This window comes from Neofelis nebulosa, chromosome X (assembly GCF_028018385.1).
Source record: "Neofelis nebulosa isolate mNeoNeb1 chromosome X, mNeoNeb1.pri, whole genome shotgun sequence".
In the NCBI taxonomy this organism is placed as follows: Eukaryota; Metazoa; Chordata; class Mammalia; order Carnivora; family Felidae; genus Neofelis; species Neofelis nebulosa.
This window is the reverse complement of record NC_080800.1, coordinates 113,101,800-113,122,044: the sequence shown is the minus strand read 5'-3', so window position 1 is coordinate 113,122,044 and position 20,245 is coordinate 113,101,800. Positions and strand designations below refer to the sequence as shown.

The window sequence follows — 20,245 nt, the reverse complement described above, 5'->3', positions numbered from 1 at the left end:
GATTGAGCCCCCCACATGGGCTCCGCACTGAGCATGGAGCCTGCTTAAGATCTGCGCGCTCTCTCTCTCTCTGTCTCCCTCTACCCCTCTCCCTGACTGATGCACTCTCTCTAAAATAAAAATAAATATTAAAAATTAAAAAATAGGGGCACCTGGTAGCTCAGTCAGTTAAGCATCCAACTTTGGCTCAGGTCATGATCTCAGTTTGTGAGTTCGAGGCCCGCGTCAGGCTCTGCGCTGACAGCTCAGAGCGTGGACCTTGCTTCAGATTCTGTGTCTCCCTCTCTCTCTGCCTGCCCCCCGCTCATGCTCTGTGTGTGTCTCTCTCTCAAAAAAGGAATAAACAATAAAGAAATTTTTCTAATCAAAAAAAAATCTTTAAAAATTAAAAAATAAAAAGGATGTGACTCTACTGACATGGAAAGACATCCATGATGTACACATGAAGTGAAAACAGCACATGTAAATATCTCATTTGTACAAAATCGTATATTTTTTGGCACCACGTGCAGTGTTTCCCTTGTATATTCTAAAGAACATTATATCCCCATGAGTTCTGCCATGGTCTATGAAATGCTAAGTATTATAATTATCTTTTGAAAATTCAGTGGTTTTTAACATAATGAATACTCTCAATGCATTGTTTTAACATTGCTTGACCTAGCATTCTCCAAAGTAACCTCATCGCAGGACCCTTTTCTCACCTAACACCCTTTAAAACACAAAGCAAAAATAAGGGGCGCCTGGGTGACTCAGTCGGTTGAGCGTCTGACTCTTGATCTTGGCTCCAGTCGTGATCTCACAGATCATGAGTTCGAGGCCGCACCGAGCCCTGCTGAGCCTGCTTGGGATTCTGCCTCTCCCTCTCTCTGTCAAAATAAATGAATTTAAAATAAATATGAAGAAAAGAAAATATAAAGCAAAAATAAATAAAATGTGAAGCAACCAGTTTGCAGAAAAACCTTTGGGAAACACGGGCATCAGAGAGCTGTTAGATTATTCACCAGACTGTTAATAGTCAGTCTGTACGTCTGTCTAGCCACCGAAGATACACACCACTTCATAAAAATAGCTACTTACAAAAGAAGAATTAAATGTGTAGAAACAATAATGAAGGCCATATGTTGAGGACCTATTCTGTGCAATGCTACGGTCTTTATATATTCTGAAAACGAGGAACAAATGCCCAGAGAAGAAATCGAGCCTGAGATCCCACGACTTACCTAAGCTCACGCGGCCAGTAAGTGGCCAAGCCTCAATTTGAACCACAGGTCAGTCTGAGCCCAATATGGATGCTCTTCTCACTACATATCCTATCCTCTGTCTCTTCCACAACATACTCTTCCTTTCAGGTCCCACTTGAGCAACCTGCCAAGCCCAGGCAACACCCCTCCAGTTTCCCACGTACTTCCTTCAAACCTCTGAGGAAGTAGGAGAAAGTAAATTACCTGGCACGGTACCTGAAATGTGGTAGATTTAATACAGATATTCCTTTAAGGATGGTCCTCTGAATGGTTTGAATGTAAAGAACTTACCTACTTTCTCGGGCTTTTGGCTGGGTTATACAACCCTGATGATCAAAATTAAGGCTTTAATATTAATGAAGTATATGATAGTTATGTACCTGATTTGGAACAAAAGTAAGATGATGGCGTGGAATACTTACTTCAAATTGCACAGAGTAAGTGTAGGTTACATTAAACTTCTCTGTATGTTCTTCAGGAATTTCCATAGGGGGTCCATTACAGGCTAGGCGGCCTTCACCTGAATGCTTATAGCTAAGAAAGAAGGGGGTAAGAAAGAGAAAGTAATTTTTATACCAAACTACCGTTGTAAATTTCCAATTCATGGCTATTCAGGAATGTAACAGTAGCAGGTTGAAAAAATTTGCCTTTCATTATAATTAGTATTTAAAACTTTATGATTTTATTTTTTTAATGTTTTTTATTTTTTTTTGAGACAGAGAGAGACAGAGCATGAGCAGGGGAGGGGCAGAGAGAGAGGGAGACACAGAATCCAAAGCAGGCTCCAGGCTCTGAGCTGCTAAGCACAGAGTCCGACGCAGGGCTCAAACTCACGGAGTGTGAGATCATGACCTGAGCTGAAGCTGGACACTTAACCGACTGAGTCACCCAGGCACCCCAAAACTTTATGATTTTAAATACTTTTGTTTTGGGGCACCAGGGTGGCTCAGTTGCTTAAGCGTCCAACTCTTGGTCTCAGCTCAGGTCTTGATCTCAGGGGCATGAGTTCAAGCCTGCTGGGCATGAAGCCTACTTAAAAAAAAAAAAATAGCCTTGTTTCTAAATGCCCCTAACACTCAAATAAGAGTCAATATACTGCCCAACACATCAAACAGGTATCCCCTGCTTTTCCAAAGCTCACTTTATGCCACTTCGCTTTTACGAAAGACCTCCATTAGTACCTGTTTTCACTAAGTGAGAGAAATCCGAAGAGGATTTTCACTTTTCTGAAAAATCAAAAAGTGCATTCAGTGTTGGTGTTGCAGGGAGCCATTAGAGAGGCAGTTCCCCTCCCACCCAGTAGCGAGAGTGGCGCCGCCCAGCTCCTTCCTGGGGAACTACACTCGACATTTCGACATCAAGCCCCCAGAGCTCTGAAATGTGTGAGCATCTGCGCTTTATCTTGGCTTATGTTGTGCATCCATTAGCAAGATGTGCCTTAAGGTATCAGAAAAGCCTAAGAAAGGGGATTTGGGGAGTCTGGAAATGCTCACAAAATTTTCCGTATAAATGAATGGCAATTGCTTCTTCGCTTTTGACATTTCGACTTCCAAAAGCTTTCAGAGGAACGCTCTACTTTCAGATAGCAAGAGAAAATGTGTCGCTAAGAACCTTCTCATGGGGCACCTGGCTGGCTCAGTCGGTAGAGTACATGATTCTGGATCTCCGGGTTGTAAATTCGAGGCCCATATTGGGTGTAAAGATTACTTAAAAATAAAATCTTTAAGAAAAAGAATAAAGAGACCGCAATATCACGCAAAACATAAAAGAGGAATAAAGAGGAGATGGAAAAATCAAAAAGAGAAACAGTGATGCTTCCCTTTTGAATTATTTGGTCAACATACAATTTATCCCTTGGCTTCTGTTTAAAGAATAATATGCAATCCTTGTGGGACTGTTATTTCTAGAAGTACGTGTGCAATAACGCCATTCACTCACCATTGCGGATGCCATTCATGTGCACCTCTTCCCATTCATTTTTTGTCACCCTAGTGTCTGACATATGATATGTCCTTACTAAGTGTTTGGAGGGTGAATTCATTGAAAGCCAAATTGTATTGTGAAACAGCTATGAATTTTAAAAATGATCATTGTTAAGGCTACCGACAAATAACATCTACAGAAAAAAATTCAATGACTGCACGATAATGCATATCAAGGTTCCCTGTTTAAGTCTGGGCCTTGAACCCAGCACGTGAAATATCTGCATTTCACATCAATGAGATTATGCGGCAAAAATTGTATTAAGGTCTCTAATCATGGGAATGCAAACTGGTGCAGCCGCTCTGGAAAACAGTGTGGAGGTTCCTCAAAAAATTAAAAGTAGATCTACCCTATGACCCAGCAACAGCACTGCTAGGAATTGACCCAAGGGATCCAGGAGTGCTGATGCATAGGGGCACATGGACCCCGATGTTTACAGCAGCACTTTCAACAATAGCCAAATTATGGAAAGAGCCTAAATGTCCATCAACTGATGAATGGATAAAGAAATTGTGGTTTATATACACAATGGAGTACTACACGGCAATGACAAAGAATGAAATCTGGCCTTTTGTAGCAACGTGGATGGAACTGGAGAGTGTGATGCTGAGTGAAATAAGTCAGAGAAAGACAGATACCATATGTTTCACTCTTATGTGGATCCTGAGAAAGACAGGAGACCATGGAGGAGGGGAAGGGGAAAAAATAGTTAGAGAGGGAGGGAGCCAAACCATAAGAGACTCTTAAAAACTGAGGATAAACTGAGGGTTGATGGGGGGGGGAGGGAAAAGTGGGTGATGGGCATGGAGAAGGGCACCTGTGGGGATGAGCACTGGGTGTTGTATGGAAACCAATTTGACAACAAATTTCATATTAAAAAAAAAAGATCTCTAATCAACGTAAAAGCCCTATTTTAAACCACTGGCCTTGCGTGTGGGCTGTATAAGGCCTTGTAGGCCATTTTCAAAACTGGCTTTTACTCTAAGTGAGATGGGAAGTCACTGGAAGATTCTGAGCAGAAGGCTGACATGAGCTGACATTTCAAAAGGAATACTCTGCAAGCTGTATTGAGAAGAGACTGCTGGAAGTCAAGGGTGGCACCAGGGAGACCAGCGAGGGTTTTGCCCTAATTCACTTGAGATATAATGATGTCTTGGACCAGTTGATAGTGGTGGAGGTGATGAGAACTGGTGGTGGATCCTGAATATATTTTAAGAAGAGAGCCACGTTATCTGCCAAAGGTTGGCATGGATATAGGGTATGAATGAAGAATAATAAAGAGGAGTCAAGGGTGTGGCCATAGTTTGGGGGCCTGAGAAACTGGAAGGATGTAGTTGCCATTTACGGAGATGGAGAAGACACTAGGAAAAACAGGTTGGAGGAAAGATTAGAAGTTCATTTCTGGCCGTGTTAAATTTGAAGTGCCTACTAGACATCCAAATGAAGATGTCAAGTAGACAGCTGCATATACAAGTCTACAGATCAAAGAGTCAATGTGGGCTCTAACGCCAGGAGACAGGGTAAGATTGCCAATGTGTAAGTATATATAAAGAAGAAAAAAAGTTCAAAGACTCAGTCCCGGGACCCTCCAATATTGAGATGTTGGAGAAATGAGGAGACGACTGATAAGCGACTAGTGAAACAGGAGAAAATCAGTAAAGTATGGTATTCTCGAAGCCAAATTAAGCAAGTGATTCTAGGAAAAAGGAACAATCAACCATGGTAACCATCAGGCAAATTAGCTGGGTACAGTACCTAAAAGACAACACAAGATGGTAGGCTTAGAACACCATTAGGCCTAACTCACTGCTATGGCCTTGAACAGACTAATTCTAAAAAAAAAAAAATTAATTATAACACAGTCCTCGTTCTCAAGAGGCCCACAAAAATGACCTTTACAATGACTAGATACATGCTACTCTAAAAAACCATTTTCTTGGCTTTTTACTCTGAGTCTGAGAATACGAGGTATAACCGTAAAGCCTTAAGTTTGATTTTCATATAGCTGATGAGACTAGCTTCTTCCTGGATGATCATACTTTGTATGTTTACTACCTAATGACGTTGAATATGAGCAGCCATCCTGAGATAGACCTCACAGTCCATCGTCCTAAAATTCTGTTGCCAGATATCAGAAGTGACATACACACAAAAAAAGCACGGGTGATTGCCCTTGACAATGATGAGTATTTCCTGGCCTCTCTTGGTAGCTATGTTTATTCCCTATTGTTCAAAAAACACGCTCTGATCCTTTTCCCCAGAAAAATACACATCAATAAAAATTTCCAGGGTTTGACACATCAGGGGCCACGTGAAAAATTCCTAATTCAGCCCTCTCCTTTCACAGATGAGGAAATTAAGCCTATGACAGATCAAGTTAACCTACCCATGGTCAAAAGCTTGGCACAATACATTCTCTATTCTTTCTCTTTGAGCATCATGTGTGACAGACGGAACAGCCGTGCCTAAAGGAAGATAGGGTAGTAGCCTTAAAAATAATGAAGTCTGGCTCATTTCTACAAACTTAGGGTTTCCTTCCAAAATGGAACCAGGACAGATGAGACTAAAAATCCAAATTTCCTAATTCCTTGCTCTGTGTTCAGAAAATTATACCACATGTGCCTCCTTTAATACACCTCACGGAAGTTTCAAGGGACAACTTCCTCATCTTAATATTTCAGGTTTTGTATATTTTTCCCATAATGGACCATGATTTTATACATTGTGTGCCATATTCCCCTCTCTACCTGTCTTAATGGAAGAGTACTAATCTATCCTATAGGATCTTAGAGTCGGAGCATTAAAGGTCGCCTGTCGAATCTGTTACCCAATGTCCTTTACAATTCATTGAGCACTTACTTACTAGGGACCAGACACTATGCTGGAGGCCTACTTATGAACTCTCCAACACCTGGGTCATCTAGGCTCTTTCTGTAACATCCAGGGATACAGTACTCATTAATTCTTGGGATTGCTTATTTAATTAGAGTTAGAGAGCTCTAATTGTTAGTAGATTCTTCCTTATACTCAGGTGATACCTGCCTAATAGACTCCAGTAATAGACCTGTCCTCTGAAAAAGCACAAATTGAAATTAAGCTCTTTATCATAGGGCAGCAAGTAAAGAAGAGAGTAAGGATGCCCTCAGTAGGCCTATTCCCTTCCAGATCTGTCAATTCTTTCTCACATCACATGGTATTCAAATGCTAACTACAAGCAGAAGGGAATAAATTGCCTATTTGATTTTTCAAATTGTATGTCTGAGGTGACATCACACATGTATTCTAAAAATGAGAATTCTAGTTGAGAACTTCCATATTCTGAATTAATTTTTAAATTAATGGAGCTAATTAAAAAAGATATTCTCGGGGCGCCTGGGTGGCTGGTCGGTTGAGTGTCCGACTTCGGCTCAGGTCATGATCTCACGGTCTGTGGGTTCGAGCCCCGCGTCGGGCTCTGTGCTGACAGCTCAGAGCCTGAAGCCTGTTTCAGATTCTGTGTCTCCCTCTCTCTGTGACCCTCCCCCATTCATGCTCTGTCTCTCTCTGTCTCAAAAATAAATAAACGTTAAAAAAAAAAAATTAAAAAAAAAAATAAAATAAAAATAAAAAAGATATTCTCTAATTACCTTTGGGGCTCAAGTCTAGCAGAAACCAATCTTGCAAAACCCCCATTTCTTCCACTGTCCTCGTGGTATGCAATAGTAATATCAACGTGGTTGAAGAGGAAGTAAATATGACTTTTGTTGAATTCAGGCTGCAAAAAGATAAAGAAACTTTAAAGAAGCTTGAACTTTTCTTAAAAACTAAAAAACATAAAATCTGGCCATGGAATAAAAATGAGATACACTATAATATTATTGACTATATTCTGTTTTTCATCTCCATAACTTACTTTTTTTTTTATACCTGGAAGCTTGTACCTCATAATCCCCTTAATTTATTTTTGCCCATCCCCCAACCCCTCCCCTCTGGCAACCACCAGTTCTCCCTCAGAACCTTCGGAAGGGGGGCGCCTGGGTGGCGCAGCCGGTTAAGCGTCCGACTTCAGCCAGGTCAGGATCTCGCGGTTAGTGAGTTCGAGCCCCGCGTCGGGCTCTGGGCTGATGGCTCAGAGCCTGGAGCCTGCTTCCGATTCTGTGTCTCCCTCTCTCTCTGCCCCTCCCCCGTTCATGCTCTGTCTCTCTCTGTCCCAAAAATAAAATAAAAAACGTTGAAAAAAAATTTTTTTTAATTAAAAAAAAAAAAAAACCTTCGGAAGGAACCAACGCTGCTGACGCCTTGATCTTGAACTTCTAGTCTCCAGAACTGTGAGACAATGAATTTCTGTTGGTTTGAGCTCCCAATTTTGTAGTGTGTTTTTAAGAGCAGCCCTAGCAAACGAGGGGCTTGGCAATATGAGCTTTGCAATCAAACAGCTGGTTACTAGCTGCATGACCATAAACAAGTCATTTAACCTCTTGGACCCTCACTTTCCTCTTTTTATTTTTTTAAGAATTTTTTTAATGTTTATTTATTTTGAGACAGAGAGTATGCCCGTGCAGTGGACTGGCAGAGAGAGGAGGAGAGAAACCCAAGCAGGCTCCATGCTGTCAGCAGAGCCCCATGCAGGACTTGATCCCACAAACTGTGGGATCATAACCTGAGCCGAAATCAAGAGTCGGATATTCAACAGACTGAATTCCCCAGGCACCCCTCCTCTTTTTAAAAATGGGGACAATCGGGACACCTGGCTGGCTCAGTTGGTACAGTATGTGACTCCTGATTTCAGGATCATGAGTTTGAGCCCCATGATGGGTATAGAGATGACTTAAAAAAATTTTTTTAGGGGCGCCTGGGTGACGCAGTCGGTTAAGCGTCCGACTTCAGCCAGGTCACGATCTCGCGGTCCGTGAGTTCGAGCCCCGCGTCAGGCTCTGGGCTGATGGCTCGGAGCCTGGAGCCTGTTTCTGATTCTGTGTCTCCCTCTCTCTCTCTGCCCCTCCCCCGTTCATGCTCTGTCTCTCTCTGTCCCCAAAATAAATAAAAAACGTTGAAAAAAAAAATTTAAAAAAAAAAAAAATTTTTTTAATTAAAAAAATAAGATTGCTCATAGAACTGTTGAGGACTACATAGAATCATGTATGTAAAGTACTTAGTGAAGTGCTTAGCATAGGAAGCCTTGAATAAATACTAGCTGTTACATCACCCAGGCCCTTCAATCTTCAGAAAATGAGTCCAAATGAACCTTGTCAATTACCATATTGAGTCATCTGCAACACGCAGAACTCCTAGATTAAGAATCATGGCTCTGCAAATCCCAGAACTGAGAGTGACGGGCCTGAAGGAACTTTTGAGATCCTTTAGTACAGTGATGATAGAGGGTAAGAGTGATCCTACTGCGGCTGGGCGACTGGGTGGCTCAGACCGTTGAGCATCTGACTCTTGATCTTGGCTTAGGTCATGATCTCACAGTTCGTGGGTTCGAGCCCCGCATCGGGCTCTGTGCTGATGGTGCAAAGCCTGCTTGAGATTCTGTCTCTCCTTCTCTCTGCCCCTCCCCTGCTTGTGCACACTCCCTCCCTCTCTCTCTCTCTCTCTCTCTCAACATAAATGAATAAACTTTTAAAAATATTAAAAAAAAAAAAAAAAAAGAGTGCCCCTGTGGGGGAGTATCACAATCAGCTTGGGGTGGAGAGTAAGTACTGCTCACGGCAATGCTGTCCATTATTGCAAAGAATTAGAAACTGGGAAACAAGACCATCAGTACAGTGAAATGAAATATGGAATAACCATATAGAGCAATAAAATGCAGCTAGCAGATTTGCATGCACTAGGATGGAGGGATACCATGTATCGGTATTGGATGTTCATGATCTGTACTAACAGAAGCTGCACAAGCAGCACAGCACAGTGGTTAAGGATGTGGACTCCACAGTCAAACCGCCTAAGGTGGAAAGCTCGGGTACGGCATCCGCTAGCCTGTGTGACCAAGTCACTTAACCCCTCAGTGTCTGGGTTTCTACACCTATGACGCAGAAATCGTAACAGTACTTACCTTTTTTTATTTTAGTTTAGAGATAGAGAGTGAGTGGGGGAGGGGCAGAGAGAGAGGGAGAGAGAGAATCCCAAGCAGGCTCTGCACTCAGCGCAGGGCTCAATCTCATGAACCATGAGATCATGACCTGAGCCCAAATGAAGAGCGGAACACTTAGCTGACTGAACCACCCAGGCACCCAATAACAGCACTTATCTTAATGGGTACTGTGAGGATTAAATCACCCCAGGAACAGCATCTCCACCACTCTGGGACACAAAAGGGTCCAATGTGATGGGTAAAGTGGTAACAAGGCCCTTAAGGATCTGGATCCTGCTTCTCTCTCCAGCCTCATCTGCCGCCACAGCCTCTACGTCTAACCAGGTAAATGACTACAAAGAATTCTTTATGCTGTGCTCTCATAGCACTGGGCTCGTATGCCAGTCACTGACCACATCAAATTGTAGTCAGTGTACTCACACGTTTACAGCCCCTAGTCAACTGTGTTCCCCAGCAGATCACAAGGCTGGGAACTTTGCTTCATTCATCCATTCGTCCATTCAGCAAAATATTTTTGAACATCTACTATGTTCCAGGCACTTCTTAACTGTGTCCTAAGAGCTAATATCCCACAGGGGGTCAAAAAATGCAAGAGGTAGTTAGGTATATTGCAAAGAGACAAGAATTTGGATCAAAAACCATTGGGATGCAATTCAGATTTTGCCCCATATAATCCTCTGTAGGTCAGTCTTCATTCGCCTTAGTTTTCTTTTTCTTTCTTCTCACATAACAGGAAATGAATTTTTCTTTTTTTTTTTTTGAGAGAAAGAGAGGGCAAAGTGAAGGAGGGCAGAGAGAGAGAGAGAGAGAGAGAGAGAATCCCATGGGGGCAGAGAGGAAGGGGGAGGGAAAGAGAGAGAGAAGTGGGACTCCAGCTCACCTAAGGCGGGGCATGAACTGGTGAACGGTGAGATCATGACCTGAGCCAAAGTCGGATGCTTAACCGACTGAGCCACCCAGGAGCCCCCAAAGTAAAGTCTTTTAAATTAAAAACAAAAACAAAAACAAAACGTGAGCTGACAAGAAAGTAAAGAACTGCCATGTCAAATTCTAAAGCAGGAAGCCAGAGAGGTAACCTCCGTGAGGGAGCATTGATGGTGCTCTTGCCCTGGGGACATCTGACCTGGGCAAACTTGGAAAGACAGTTTGGGTAGCCTCCTGGAATAAAGGGCAGAGAACTCGAGGAGGGCCCTCCCAGGCAAGAAGGCTCTGAGACCACCCACCCCGCTCAAAACCAATACCCTCAGGGTAAAGACAAACAGGAAGCAAGCTTTTTCTCCTCCCAAAGGACTACAGGGAAGATGGCCTTGGTGCTAAACAGAAAAGGCAGTGGGGGAACTGTCCTTGAACAGTTGTGGCCACAGGCCAGCCCTAACATATATATGCAGTTTGGAGTCCCATCACCGAAGTGGCCCCAGGAAAGTCAAATTGTGAATTTGCTTTCAGGCGGCCCCAGACTGGTATTTCCCAAAAACCCCTGGAAGAAGTCAATGAAAATCCTCTCTGGAGGAAAGTACTTTGACCCCAGGGCTCAAAGAAACTCCACAAACAACTGTTGAGAACAATGTGTATGTTGGGGCACCTGGGTGGGTGAGTCTGTTGAGCCTTCTGACTTCAGCTCAGGTCATGATCTCGAACCCCTTGTCAGGCTCTGTGCTGACAGCTCAGCCTGGGGAGCTCCGCTGGTTAAATGTCTGACTTTGGCTCAAGTCATGATCTCAGGGTTCATGGGAGGCCCCATGTAGGGCTCCACGCCAACCGTGAGGAGCCTCCTTGAGATACTCTCTCCCTCTCTCTCTGCCCCTCCCCTGCTTGCATGCACACACTCTCTCTCTCTCTCTAAATAAATACATAAATAAAAACTTTTAAAAATTTTTGCAGAAATGAGAGAGATGATTACTGAAATTAAAAATTCAATCCCTATGTTCAGGTGAGCACAAGCCCCGCTTAGGGAAAACACGAACCCTACTTCGGGTGAGCCCCGCTTCTCTCTCTCTCTCTCCCTCTGCCCCTCGCTCACTTGCACTCCCTGTCTCTCAAAAAAAAAATCAATGCCTATGTTTATTTTTTTTCAGTATTTTTGAGGCTTGTTTATGGATGAAATAACTTAGTAATTTATCACTTACATACAACACCCAGTGCTCATCACAAGTGCACTCAATGTTTGTGTTCATAAGAGAAGAAACAAGTGAGGAAGAAAATTTATAGACTAGAAGATAGGGCAGAAGAACACGGCACAGGAAAAAAATGGAAAATACAGAAGGGAGGTTAAGAGACACGGAGGAGAAAATAAAAACTTTTAACCTAGGTTTAATCAGAGTCTGAAAAGGAAAGAAGAAAAGTTCTGACAATGGCTGAGAATTCCAGAACTGATAAAAGGCACCAATCCAGGGGCACCTGGGTGACTCAGTCGGTTAAGCATCCAACTCTTGATCTCAGCTCAGGTCTTGGTTCGGGGTTGTGAGTTCAAGCCCCACATTGGGCTCCATGTTGGCATGGAGCCTACTTAAAAAAAATCATACTACAGGGCATCTTGGTGGCTCAGTCAGTTGGGCATCCGACTTTGGCTCAGGTCATGATCTCACAGTTGGTGAGTTTGAGCCTCGCATCGGACTCTGTGCTGACAGCTCAGAACCTGGAGCCTGCTTTGGATTCCGTCTCCCTCTCTCTCTCTGCCCCTCCCCCCTCTCTGCCCCTCCCCCAGCTAAAGCTCTGTCTCTCCGTCTCTCAAAGATGACCATTAAAAAAATTTTTAATCATACTTCACAGAACCCAAATGCCACCAATTATAAAACATCATTATTGTATGTGCTACTAGGAAAAAACATTGCCAATTAAACTTTGACAACCCATCATCTGAAAGAGACACATCCTAATTTCATAAATGTTAAAATATGGGAAAATAGAGTTTTAGAATCAATAAAATGTGGGATATAAAAATAATTTACAAAGCATAAAATAATACAACAGAACTGAGACCAAACGTCATATCCATAAATGTAAATAAGTTTAACTCACCTATTAAGAGGAAAGGGGCTTTCAGAAGTTACCACAGAGCAAAACTCAACAATACGTTGTATATAAGAGACACATCTAAAACAAAAAGGCTCTGGGGTGCCTGGCCGGCTCAGTCAGTAGAGCATGGGACTCTTAATCTCAGGGTTGTGAGTTCAAGCCCCATGTTGGATGTGGAAACTACTTAAAAATTTTGAAGAAAATAAAGAGTTTCTGAAAAATTAAAAAGAAAGGAAGGGCCAAGTTACAGAGTGTGAACAGGAGAGGGGCGGAGAGAGAGGGAGACACAGAATCCGAAGCAGGCTCCAGGCTCCGAGCTGTCAGAACAGAGCCCGACGTGGGGCTCGAACTCACGAACCATGAGATCATGAACTGAGCCCAAGTCGGACTTGTAACCAACTGAGCCACCCAGGTGCCGCTTACGCCTTCACTTTAAACAACTAAAACCAAAATGGGTAATAAAGTATATGAAAACAACAGTTTTTGACCCTCAGACAACAAAGAACATTAAGAGAGTGATCACCAAGAGAAAGGCAACGAATACGCTGAGCCCTACTACTGCATCAAGCTTACTTCCCAGAGAGAGTTCCCAGGCTGTGGTGCAAGGAAAGGGGCCCCCAAGCAGCGCCCTGCAGGCTCCCCGAATTGAAGACAACAAGTTCACAGTCCAGGGACACCAAGCGGCTAGATGGTGTGGGGCAGAAAACCAGAGAGAAGAGAGCTACCCAGAGATTTCTGGAGGTACGCAGAGGGCTCTCTTTCATCACAGTATTGATGAGTACACGCATATAAAGTGTGCCAGTCCTTGTCTTTTTGCCCCTCATCTCCAAACCCATTCCCTTTGGTCTCTGTGAAAATCATATAGGCCCTTTAGTTTCCCTTTGCAAGCTGGCGCCGAAAGAAGTTTCGTCAGTAGAGGGCGCTGGACAGCCATTACCCGGGAATAGGCAGAAAGCAGAAGGCAGGCGATTTGTGGGGCAGTGAAACTCCTGGGTATGATACCGTAACAGTGGACACATGTCGTCTCACATTGGTCCAAACCCACAAAATGTACAACCAAGAATGAACCCTACCATAAACTGGGTGGTAATGGTGCACGAATGAAGGTTCATCAATTATAACGAATGTACCACACTCTGGTGAGTGATATTGATCCCGGGGGAGGCTCTATGCATGTGAGGGGGAGAAGGGGGTGCATGGGTGTCTCAGGTGGTTAAGTGTCCAACTCTTAACTTTGGTTCAGGTCATGATCTCATGGTTTGTGGGATCCAGCCCCTGCTTTCGGCTCTGCAGCGACAGCATGGAGCCCGTTTGGGATTCTCTCTCTCTCAAAATAAATTAAACATGTTTATTTTTTTTTTTTTTTTAATTTTTTTTTTTAATGTTTTTAATTTATTTTTGGGACAGAGAGAGACAGAGCATGAACGGGGGAGGGGCAGAGAGAGAGGGAGACACAGAATCGGAAACAGGCTCCAGGCTCCGAGCCATCAGCCCAGAGCCTGACGCGGGGCTCGAACTCACGGACCGCGAGATCGTGACCTGGCTGAAGTCGGACGCTTAACCGACTGCGCCACCCAGGCGCCCCTAAACATGTTTATTTTTGAAAGAGAAAGCGGGCGTGAAGGAGAGGCAGAGAGAGAGAGTGGGGCAGAGGATCAGAAGTGGGCTCCCCTCTGACAGCACAAGCCCGAGGTGGGGCTCAAACTCACAAACCAGGCGATCATGACCTGAGCTGAAGTCAGACACTCAACTGACCAAGCCACCCAGGTGTCCCAATAAATAAACATTTTTTAAAGATAGATAAATAATGGGGCTAGAGAGAAACAGAGTATGAGCAGGGGAGGGGCAGAGAGAAAGGGAGACCCAGAATCCGAAGCAGGCTCCAGGCTTTCAGCTTTCAGCACAGAGCCCGACGTGGGACTCGAACCCGTGAGCCATGAGATCATGACCCGAGCCGAAGTCGGATGCCTAGCCGACTGGGCCACCCAGGTGCCCCTATTTAAATTTTTTTGAGTTTAATTATCTTTAGTAATCTCTACACCAATGTGGGGATCGAACTCACAACCTTGAGATTAAAAGTTAAATGCTCTACCAACTGAGCTAGCCAGGCACTCTGTCTCTCTCTCTCAAAAAAATAAACATTAAAAAAAAAATTTTTAATTTAAATAGGTAAATAACACAGGTGCCTCAGATCTGGCAAAAATAACCAAGATGGTGTACAAATGACTGAAATTTAGGAAGCACCTGCCCTCTTCTCTGGAAAGAAACAGTTGACAGTATCGTCAGTTAGAGCACGGAAGTTTTTTGTGTGTCTCGTGTCCATGAAATACAGCCAGACCAACACTAAACCATCCTACACACCTAGAAAACTGACTGGAGGATAAACACAACCATCTGCACAACCTGAACCACAGAATTCAGCAGGTACGTGGCGCGGAGAGGTGAATTTGGGGAGCGAGAAGCCGCAAAAGGTAGGGAACTGCTTTTGTGGGCGGAGATAGGACAGAGACTGGGGGGGGGGGGGGTGGAGAATACGGGAACAGCACCCCTCCCCAAAAGCAACTGGAGAGAAAGTGGAAAATTGGAAACAGCCGCAGGAACTGAGCTAAAAAGGGAGAAAAGAGAAAGGAGACGGCTTAAATTCCATTAGGACCATAAACAAGGGGAAAGCAAAGGCTGCAACTCTGCAGTTCGATACCTGCCGGTGCTCTGGTGGGAAGGGCAAATCCCCAGGAGCAGGGTGGGGTCCGGGAGGTTCTCGGGCCACATGGGGAGAAGCGGTTCCACCCCTGGAAGGATATTTGGTAGACTGTTGAAGCCACCTGGTCCCGGCAGACCCCGCAAAACGGCCACATTTGCTGGTGCTGGAACAGGGTCGTTGAGGGGGAAGCCTGGTGCCAGGTGTGCGTTGTGATTTTCCATCATCCCCGAGACGCCGCTGCTACACTGTCTCGCGGACTTTTTCTGGGGCGGGCTGGCACCTGGCCGCAGTCTCGGGGCTCCGGCAGCGGCAGGGGTCCCGCCCGCGTTCCTGGGTGCAGCCGACATTCGGCCATTGCTCATTCGGCCTTTGCTCTGTGAGACCCTCCCGCAGAGGGACGGAACGGGTCAAAGCCGAAGTCCTTCGGAAGTAAGGGGCCGGGGACCACAGCCGCATCTGAGACAAAACTTCGGAGAGAGGTACCGCCTGGGGCCTGGTCATGGAAAGTGAAAAAGCGGGGAGTGGACGAGAGCTGAAGACAGAGGACAGGTGCGTGACTGCTGAGCCAGGAGAACAAACAGGGAGGCTGGGTGGCGCCATTTTCACCACTCCCGCGCATGCGCATAGGCACCTACGAGCACTGCAACAATCCACCCCAGTAGGCTAGCGGCGCCATCTAGTGGAGAGCGGAGCCGTTACACTGAGCCCCGCCCACCTGGGCCAACCTGGCTCTCGAGAACACAAGTCTCACTGCCGGCTTAGTTTATGGACTATAACATGCTACATACGCTAACATCTAAGGGAAAACAAAGCAATTTCAGTCCTACTTTAATCTGTTAGGTTCATCTATTCAGTTTTCTTTCTTTTTTTTCTTTTTTCTCTTTGTCTTTCACAATTCTTTTTCTTTTTTTTTTTTTTTTTTTTATTATTTTTGGGACAGAGAGAGACAGAGCATGAACGGGGGAGGGGCAGAGAGAGAGGGAGACACAGAATCGGAAACAGGCTCCAGGCTCCGAGCCATCAGCCCAGAGCCTGACGCGGGGCTCGAACTCACGGACTGCGAGATCGTGACCTGGCTGAAGTCGGACGCTTAACCGACTGCGCCATCCAGGCGCCCCTCACAATTCTTTTTCTTGAATACAGAAAGAGAAAAAATGCATTTTTATTTTCAATTTTTATTAAAAATATTTTTCTTTAACTTTTATTACTATATTTTTTCCTTTTGTGTAAATTTTTTCAGATTCTATTTTACTTCCATCATTTTATTTTAGTCTACTTCAGTGTATTCACCTTTTCAAATTTTCAAACAATTTCCTTTTTTTTCTTTTCTTTTGCTTGAATGCAGAAAGAGAAAACTTCAGTTTTACTTTCAATTTCTTTTAAAAATACTTTTAATTTTTGTTGCTATATTTTTCACTTTTATGTAAACTTTTTCAAATTCTATTTACTTCCATCATTTTATTTTAGTCTAATACAGTGTATTCACTTTTTCAAATTTACAAACGATTTCTTTTTTCTTTTTTTATCTTTTTTCTCTTCTTTGTTTCTTTTCTTTTTTCTTAAATACAGAAAAAGAAAAAATTCATATTTACTTTTAATTTTTATTAAAAATATTTTTCTTTAACTATACTCTTCACTTTTGTGTATATTTTTTCAAATTCAATTTTACCTGCATCATCTCATTTTAGTCTACTTCAGTGTATTCATGTTTTCAAATTCTCAAAAGACTTCCTTTTTTTTCTTCCCCCCCCCTTTTATTTTCTCTAATCTGTCAAACCACTTTCAACACCCAGACCAAAATACAACTAGGATCTAGCATCATCTATTCAATTTGTATGGGTGTGTGTGTGCGTAATTTTTAATTTTAATTTTTTTTAATTTTAGTTTTTTTAATTTCAATTTTTCTACCTCATTAATTCCTTTTCTCCCTTCAAAATGACAAAACGAAGGAATTCACCCCAAAAGAAAGAACACGAAGAAACGACGGCCAGGGATTTAACCAACATAGATACAAGCAAGATGTCTGAACCAGAATTTAGAATCACGATAAGAATACAAGCTGGAGTCAAAAATAGATTAGAATCCCTTTCTGCAGAGATAAAAGAAGTAAAAAATAGAATGAAATTAAAAATGCTATAACTGAGCTGCAATCACGGATGGGTGCCGTGGCGGCAAGGATGGATGAGGCAGAACAGAGAATCAGCAATATAGAGGACAAACTTATAGAGAATAATGAAGCAGAAAAAAAGAGGGAGATGAAGGCAAAAGAGCACGATTTAAGAATTAGAGAAATCAGTGACTCATTAATTTTTTTTTCAACGTTTTTTATTTATTTTTGGGACAGAGAGAGACAGAGCATGAACGGGGGAGGGGCAGAGAGAGAGGGAGAAACAGAATCGGAAACAAGCTCCAGGCTCCAAGCCGTCAGCCCAGAGCCTGACGCGGGGCTCGAACTCACGGACCGTGAGACCGTGACCTGGCTGAAGTCGGACGCTTAACCGACTGCGCCACCCAGGCGCCCCAATCAGTGACTCATTAAAAAGGAACATCAGAGTCATAGGGGTCCCAGAGGAGGAAGAGAGAGAAATAGGGGTAGAAGGGTTATGTGAGCAAATCATAGTGGAAAACTTTCCTAACCTGGGGAAAGACACAGACATCAAAATCCAGGAAGCACAGAGGACCCCCATTAGACTCAACAAAAACTGACCACCAACAAGGCATATCATAGTCAAATTCACAAAATACTCAGGCAAGGAGAGAATCATGAAAGCAGCAAGGGAAAAAAGTCCTTAACTTACAAGGGAAGACAGATCAGGTTTGCAGCAGACCTATCTACAGAAACTTGGCAGGCCAGAAAGGAGTGGCGGGATATATTCAGTGTGCTGAATCAGGAAAATATGCAGCCAAGAATTCTTTATTCAGCAAGGCTGTCATTCAAAATAGAAGGAGAGATAAAAAGTTTCCCAGACAAACAAAAATCAAAGGAGTTTGTGACCACTAAACCAGCCCTGCAAGAAATTTTAAGGGGGACTTTCTGAAGGGAGAAAAGATGAAAATATATATATATATATATATATATATATATATATATATATATATATATATATATATAAATAAATGCAACAAAGATTAGAAAGGACCAGAGAACACCAGAAACTCCAACTCTACAAGCATCATAATGGCAATAAATTCATGTGTTTCAGTACTCACTCTAAACATCAATGGACTAAATGCTCCAATCAAAAGACATAGGGTAACAGAATGGATAAGAAAACAAGATCCATCTATATGCTGTTTAAAAGAGACCCACTTTAGACCTAAAGACACCTTCAGATTGAAAATAAGGGGATGGAGAACAATCTATCATGCTCATGGTCAACAAAAGAAAGCCGGAGTAGCCATACTTATATCAGACAATCTAGACTTTAAAATAAAGACTGTATCAAGAGATGCAGAAGGGCATTATATCCTAATCAAGGGGTCTATCCACCAAGAAGACCTAACAATTGTAAACATTTATGCGCCAAATGTGGCAGCACCCAAATATATAAATCAATTAATCACAAACATAAAGAAATTCATCGATAGTAATACCATGATAGTAGGAGACTTCAACACCCCACTCACAGCAATGGACAGATCATCTAATCAGAAAATCAACAAGGAAACAATTGCTTTTGAATGACACACTGGACCAGACCGACTTAACAGATATATTCAGAACATTTCATCCTAAAGCAGCAGAATATACATTCTTCTGCAGTGCACATGGAACGTTCTCCAGAATAGACCATATACTGGGACCCAAATCAGCCCTAAGTAAGTACAAAAAGATCGAGATCATACCATGCCTATTTTCAGACCACAATGCCATGAAACTCGAAATCAACCACAAGAAAAAAATTGGAAAGGTAACAAATACTTGGAGACTGAAGAACATCCTACTAAAGAATGAACAACGCCATGAAACTCGAAATCAACCACAAGAAAAAAATTGGAAAAGTAACAAATACTTGGAGACTGAAGAACATCCTACTAAAGAATGAATGGGCTAACCAAGCAGTTAAAGAGGAAATTAAAAAGTATATGGAAGTCAATGAAAATGATAACACCACAACCCAAAACCTCTGGGATGCAGCAAAGGCGGTCATAAGAGGAGAGTATATAGCAATCCAGGCCTTCCTAAAGAAGGAAGAAAGATCTCAGATACACAACCTAAACTTATGCCTTAAGAAGCTGGAAAAGGGGCGCCTGGGTGGCGCAGTCGGTTGAGCGTCTGACTTCAGCCAGGTCACGATCTCGCGGTCAGTGAGTTCGAGCCCCGCGTCAGGCTCTGGGCTGATGGCTCGGAGCCTGGAGCCTGTTTCCGATTCTGTGTCTCCCTCTCTCTCTGCCCCTCCCCCGTTCATGCTCTGTCTCTCTCTGTCCCAAAAATAAATATAAAAAAAAAAAAACGTTGAAAAAAAAAAAAGAAGCTGGAAAAAAGAACAGCAAATAAAACCCAAAACCAGCAGAAGACAGGAAGTATAAAGATTAGAGCAGAAATTAATGCTATCGAAACCAAAAACACAGTAGAACAGATTAATGAAACCGGAAGCTGGTTCTTTGACAGAATTAACAAAATTGATAAACCACTAGCCAGTTTGATCAAAAAGAAAAAGGAAAGGACCCAAATAAATAAAATCAAGAATGAAAGAGGAGAGACCATAACCAACACAGCAGAAATAAAAACAATAATAAGAGAATATTATGAGCAATTATATGCCAATAAAATGGGTAATCTGGAAGAAATGGACAAATTCCTAGAAACATATACACTACCAACACTGAAACAGGAAGAAATAGAAAATTTGAACAGACCCATAACCAGTAAGGAAACTGAATTAGTAATCAAAAATCTGCCAAAAAACAAGAGTCCAGGGCCAGATGGCTTTCCGGGGGAATTCTATCAAACATTTAAGGAAGAGTTAACACCTATTCTCTTAAAACTGTTCCAAAAAATAGAAATGTTCCAAAAAATAGAAAACTCCCAAACTCTTTCTATGAAGCCAGCATTACCTTGATTCCAAAACCAGACAGAGACCCCACTAAAAAGGAGAACTATAGACCAATTTCCCTGATGAATATGGATGCAAAAATCCTCAACGAGATATGAGCCAACCGGATCCAACAATACATTAAAAAAATTATTCACCACAACCAAGCAGGATTTATACCTGGGATGCAGGG

At 42.9% G+C, this 20,245-nt stretch overlaps 1 protein-coding gene across 1 annotated transcript in view; it reads right to left on the bottom strand.

The window, feature by feature from the left end:
• The window catches only part of LOC131502015 (transmembrane 9 superfamily member 2-like), an 89,809-nt gene that overhangs the window by 47,711 nt on the left and 21,853 nt on the right, over window positions 1–20,245 (bottom strand). The window contains 2 exon segments of the mRNA XM_058712638.1: window positions 1,667–1,778; window positions 6,854–6,981. Coding sequence (XP_058568621.1) covers window positions 1,667–1,778; window positions 6,854–6,981 — 240 coding nt within the window.